Consider the following 5,310-nt stretch of genomic DNA (forward strand, 5'->3'; position numbering starts at 1 on the left):
TACTACAGGGTAAATAAAGAATTATTATTCATTTTAGATCTGGAGCTTAGATGGGAATTTATCAGGTCACAAATAGTTTCTAGCAATAAGAATGATAAAGCTGTCATTTTTGATAAAATGCATTACTATAGTTACTTTGTTTGTATGTATTAGTTGTTTCTGTATTTATTGTTGAATTGGAAATTAATATTTGTTGGTGAAAGGTGCATACATAAACAAAAACAAATTCTACGTAACTGTACTTATTGTGGCGATAAAACCTTTTCTGATATCTACTTCAGAGGTACATTTTACAATATTTAACAATGTAATGAGATTTTCTTTTATCAGGCTTATCAAGGTAGCTTATAGAATTAAAAGTTCTATCAAAGCTACTCATTGGTGACATTCCCACCCACTGAGTAATGGATGATGTGGTGATGTAGTACTAATTTGTGCTAAGTGGTAATAAAGCGTTTGCAGTGAAAGGAGTTATATATTTATCAAAATTCTGAAATCTGTCCTTAACATATCAATAGTGTTAGCTGCCACAGCATCAGTAGCTCCAGGTCACAACACTACGGTGGCCTTGACGGGCAAAGCACAACGGCAAAACTAAAAAACACAACATTTTAGAAAACTCATTTCAGGGGCGCCTGGGTAGAGCGCGCGCCCATATGTAGAGGTTTAATCCTAGACACAGCGGCCGCAGGTTCGACTCCGATCTGCGGCCCTTTGCTGCATGTCATTCCCCCTCTCTCTCATGTCATGTCTTCAGCTGTCCTATAAAAATAAAGGCCTCAATTAAAAAATAATCTTAAAAGAGAAAATTTCAGAAAATAACATTTCACAAAACATTTGTTGTTGTGTTTACCATAATGTTGTGTTTTCTCTTTTTGCCATTGTGCTTTGCTCCTACTATGTTTCTTCTCTGGTCTTGAGTGATATCCCCTCCCCCCCTTTTCCTAACTACCATTACCCATCATCCTCCTTTCACTGCATTGTTCAACGTCAGTTGAAAATGACCCTGCATTTGCCTTAACAGTCTATAAGCCCTCGTCTGTTTGCTTTGGACTGGGTCAGTTTTATAAACTTATATTGGCAGCAATTTCACTGTTTAGATCATTTTATTGAAATGCCACACAGTAGCATGTGGACATTAGGGCCTATTATCCTATCTGGACCAGTTTGTGAGGTAATTGTACAACTCTTGACATATTAAGCAAAGAATATAGAGGAAGGATTTTCAGGCATAATCAGCTGTAATGTCATGGCCGACCTGAATCCACATAGCTTGGTGCTTCACTCTGTTACAGCAAATTAGTAGATACAGCCTTTTTTTCAGGCATTTCTTACATGATGACCAGCTTTTGTCAAATGTTTCTTTTTCTTTGAAATGGTTAATGTCTCTGACATGCTGATTTCTGTTTTTATTTTGTAGATATCAGATCCACACAGGCCTTCAGCACTCAATCATCCGAGCCACCCAGCCCAACTGCCTGCCCCTGGAAAATGTCACCCTGCCCCAGAAGCTCAAGCAAGCGGGCTACTCCACCCACATGGTGGGCAAGTGGCATCTGGGCTTCTACAAGCGTGGCTGTCTGCCCACACAGCGTGGCTTCAACACTTTCTTCGGCTCTCTGCTAGGAAGCGGTGACTATTACAGTCACTATAAATGTGAAGGGCCCGGTATGTGTGGCTACGATTTGTATGAAGGGGAGGAGGCAGCTTGGGAACAGGACCGCGGCTTGTACTCGACCGTGATGTTTACTCGAAAGGCTATCAGCATCTTAGCCAATCACAACCCTCGCAGACAACCCTTGTTTCTTTACTTAGCCTATCAGGCGGTTCATTCCCCGCTGCAGGTCCCTGCCCGCTACCTCGAGCGCTACAAGGGCATTCCAAACTTGCATCGTCGTAAGTATGCCGCCATGGTGTCCTGCCTGGACGAAGCTATCCACAACCTCACGTTGGCGCTAAAACGCTACGGTTATTATGACAACACAGTTATAGTGTACTCCTCAGATAACGGAGGCCAGCCCTTAGCAGGTGGAAGCAACTGGCCCTTGAGGGGGAGTAAAGCCACCTACTGGGAAGGGGGAATTCGGGCGGTGGGCTTTGTCCACAGTCCGCTGTTGGTGAACAAAGGGACAAAATGTCGATCTTTGGTCCACATCACTGACTGGTTCCCTACGCTGGTGACATTGGGTGAGGGGACTTTAGACGAAGATCTAAGTCTGGACGGGTATGATGTCTGGGAGGCTATCAGTGAAGGCCGTCCATCTCCTCGCCAGGACATTCTTCACAACATTGACCCAATCTACATCAAAGCCAAGAATGGTTCGTGGAAGGCCGGGTATGGCTTATGGAACACAGCGATCCGGGCTGCGCTCCGGGTGGGCCACTGGAAGCTTCTGACGGGTATCCCAGGCTACAGCGACTGGGTGCCCCCGCAGACCTTCTCCAACCAGCGGCTAACCAATCGCTACCATAATGAGCGTGTCCGTTGGGACCGGGGGAATTCCATCTGGCTGTTCAACATCACAGCCGACCCTTATGAGAGAGTGGACCTGTCCCAGCGCTACCCTCACATAGTGAAGAAGATGCTAATAAGGCTAGCGCAGTACAACAAGACTGCAGTGCCTGTACGCTACCCGGCGAAAGACCTGCGCTCTAACCCTCAGTACAATGGGGGTGTGTGGGGACCCTGGTACAAAGACGAGAGGGAGGAGCAAGAGGAGGACGAGAGATACAATAACTTGTTCACCAACCATCTTGGAAAAAGAAGGTGGAAAAAGAAATCAAAGAACAGAAAGTTGAAAAGGAAGGTAGACGAGTAGCCTACCCCATTTGTGAAAGACTTTAACTGCCTTTTCTCAGGGATTGACACTTCCTGTTTCAGGATTGTCCTCTTCAGACATTCTATCTCCAGTTAGTTTCAACTTGACTCCACTATATACTGTATGAAAAACAATGTGGATGGACCTTTTGAAATGCCTCAAAGGAATAAGAAAAATATCCTCTCATTCAAACACTGTTGACATGCATATACACAACTAAGACCTCATGTTAAAGTTAGGGGCATTTAAACGTACAATATGTAACTTTCTGCCGCTAGGGTTCTCTCAACCAAAGCAATGGATTGTAAACACGGACTTGTGATGATGTTGGGAAGTTGCGTGGAATTATGGGAGTTGTAGTTTTTATTGTTAAACACCATCACTGGTTAGAATGCATTCAAGTTTATTCACGTTACATTTAGTAACGTTTATTCATGTCATTCTAATAAAATAGCTGCATTTCCCCCAACATAATTACGTTTTTCTTGATTCGATCTATATTGGTAGCTGACCAGTTAGCTAGTGAGCCAGCAAGCTAACATTAGCTAGCAGCTAAAACCACACTATCACAATATATTTCACGTCAATATATTTCATGTCAATTTCACCTTTTGGATGTTTTCAACACCGGGCGGACGGAGTTTGTTGTAACGCTAGCTAGCTACTCAACGAGGCTGATAGACGGGTGTGGGTCGGGATTGCTGGGGGAATCTCCGGGACAGCGAGGACGGTCGATGGCCTTTGTGTAGCAGCAGAACATCTCCTCCCTGCCCGGAATGATCTCCCCCTTCACTTTTCTGTAATCTTAACTATTCGTTTTGGTGCTTAACCCACCTTTTGTCGGGTTGATTTAGCTAACTGTGAAGACAGCTAAACGCAAAGTGGGGAGAAATTCGGCAGGGAGGAGATTTTTGGCCACGAATACCGCTAGCGCTAACGGAGACGTAGCTAACGTTATTGATGGCCGCTGTTGTGACTGTTTCCCAACGCTTTATTAAACTGCCGTTAGCATCGTTAGCACCCGACACTGGAGTTAAGTGCTGTAATTGCTGTAAGGGTAGTTGCTGGCTGCTAGCTGGCTGGGGGCTAACGGTAACTAGCTATTGCTGCATGTCCCGGGGCTGTTGTCAGCTCTCATTCCGAATGAAGTATCTTTGCGCCGGGGGAGTGAGGCAGAGACCGGGGTGTGCTAGCTGGCTAAATTAGCATTAGATTAGTCGTCTATCTATAGGCTAACATTAACATTACTGGTGAACTCATTCGTGGGTTAGCCCAGTGCTGCTTTTATCCGTGGTCAAAACAATCATACTACTAATAACTTTATGAGCGTGTTGAACGATGTTGTAACCCTATAATGTTATCCACCAAGCATTAGCATTAACGTTAGCTACTTGTCAACCAACACATTGTAGTAACGATGAGCTGGATCAATGAGCTGGATCAATATTGATATATATCAGTAAATAATATCTCTGCTGTATGACTGTGTTGGAAAGTGGCATGTTATTAATCACAAAATGATGCCTTGTGGCAGAAAAAACAGTATTATGGTTACGAGTATTTTTTTCTGTGACATTGTATGATTTACAATTACACTCGAACGTATCATCTTGGTGCCGTGTTTTGACAGAAGTTACGAGTAACAGAGGGTGAAAGGTTATATGACGCCACTGACAGGCGACTAAAGGAAACATCTCGTGTCAGAAATAAAACAGATTTCTCTGGGTTTGACATTTGGTGGAAACATTTGGGATAGTGTAAGAACACAACTCAAAAAAATATATAACATAGGTATGGTCGTTTTTAGACATTTTAATGCAGAAATGTTACATATTGTACCTTTAAAGAATGTTAGATTGTGTTGCATGCTTGAACTGTTGTCACCTTTGGATTGTTCTGTAGACTGATGTTTCACTTAGAGTAGCAAATGACAGTTTCCATGAATTTTGGTGACAGAGAAATAAAGACATAGTTGTGTCATAAAGACATAGTTCTATTATGTTGGTGATTGCAACGATACAGTATTTTGGAAACCGGTGTCGGATTAATGTGATGTGTGAGATGATTTATAAGCTCTCTAAGTCTGTCTAAACTTTAGAATAATAGATATTGTTCCCTCTTTTAGATGATGTCTGGTCTGGGACCAGGCCAACCCGAATGTAAAACAAGCTAACAAAATAAAAGCCCCCAGACACAAATCTCTTTGTTTCCAGCAATCTTTCAAGCTCTGTCTGGTTTGCATTTATTACAGCCAAATTTTCTTTATTGTCATGACAATAAGTGCTCTGGTAACTGGAAAGTTTTAACATATTTAGAAGCTGACACGTGGCCACTAAGTACATTTATTCATGGAAAATACCGTAAAGTGGGATATAACTGGTGATAAAGATCTAATTGCTTTCTTACAGTCCTCAAAAAATGGCTGCCTCATCAATCATGGTGTACTGTACAAGAAGTTATGATCGAGGGAAAAAAAAGAAATGGAACTATT

At 42.7% G+C, this 5,310-nt stretch overlaps 1 protein-coding gene across 1 annotated transcript in view; it reads left to right on the forward strand.

Moving 5' to 3' along the window:
* The window catches only part of arsj (arylsulfatase family, member J), a 30,030-nt gene extending 25,013 nt beyond the window's left edge, over nt 1-5,017 (forward strand). Inside the window, exon 2 of the mRNA XM_078276010.1 lies at nt 1,421-5,017. Coding sequence (XP_078132136.1) covers nt 1,421-2,819 — 1,399 coding nt within the window. The 3' untranslated portion in view covers nt 2,820-5,017. The remainder of the gene's footprint in view (nt 1-1,420) is intronic.
* Nucleotides 5,018-5,310: the final 293 nt, after the last annotated feature.

This window comes from Sander vitreus, chromosome 19 (assembly GCF_031162955.1).
Source record: "Sander vitreus isolate 19-12246 chromosome 19, sanVit1, whole genome shotgun sequence".
NCBI lineage: Eukaryota > Metazoa > Chordata > Actinopteri > Perciformes > Percidae > Sander > Sander vitreus.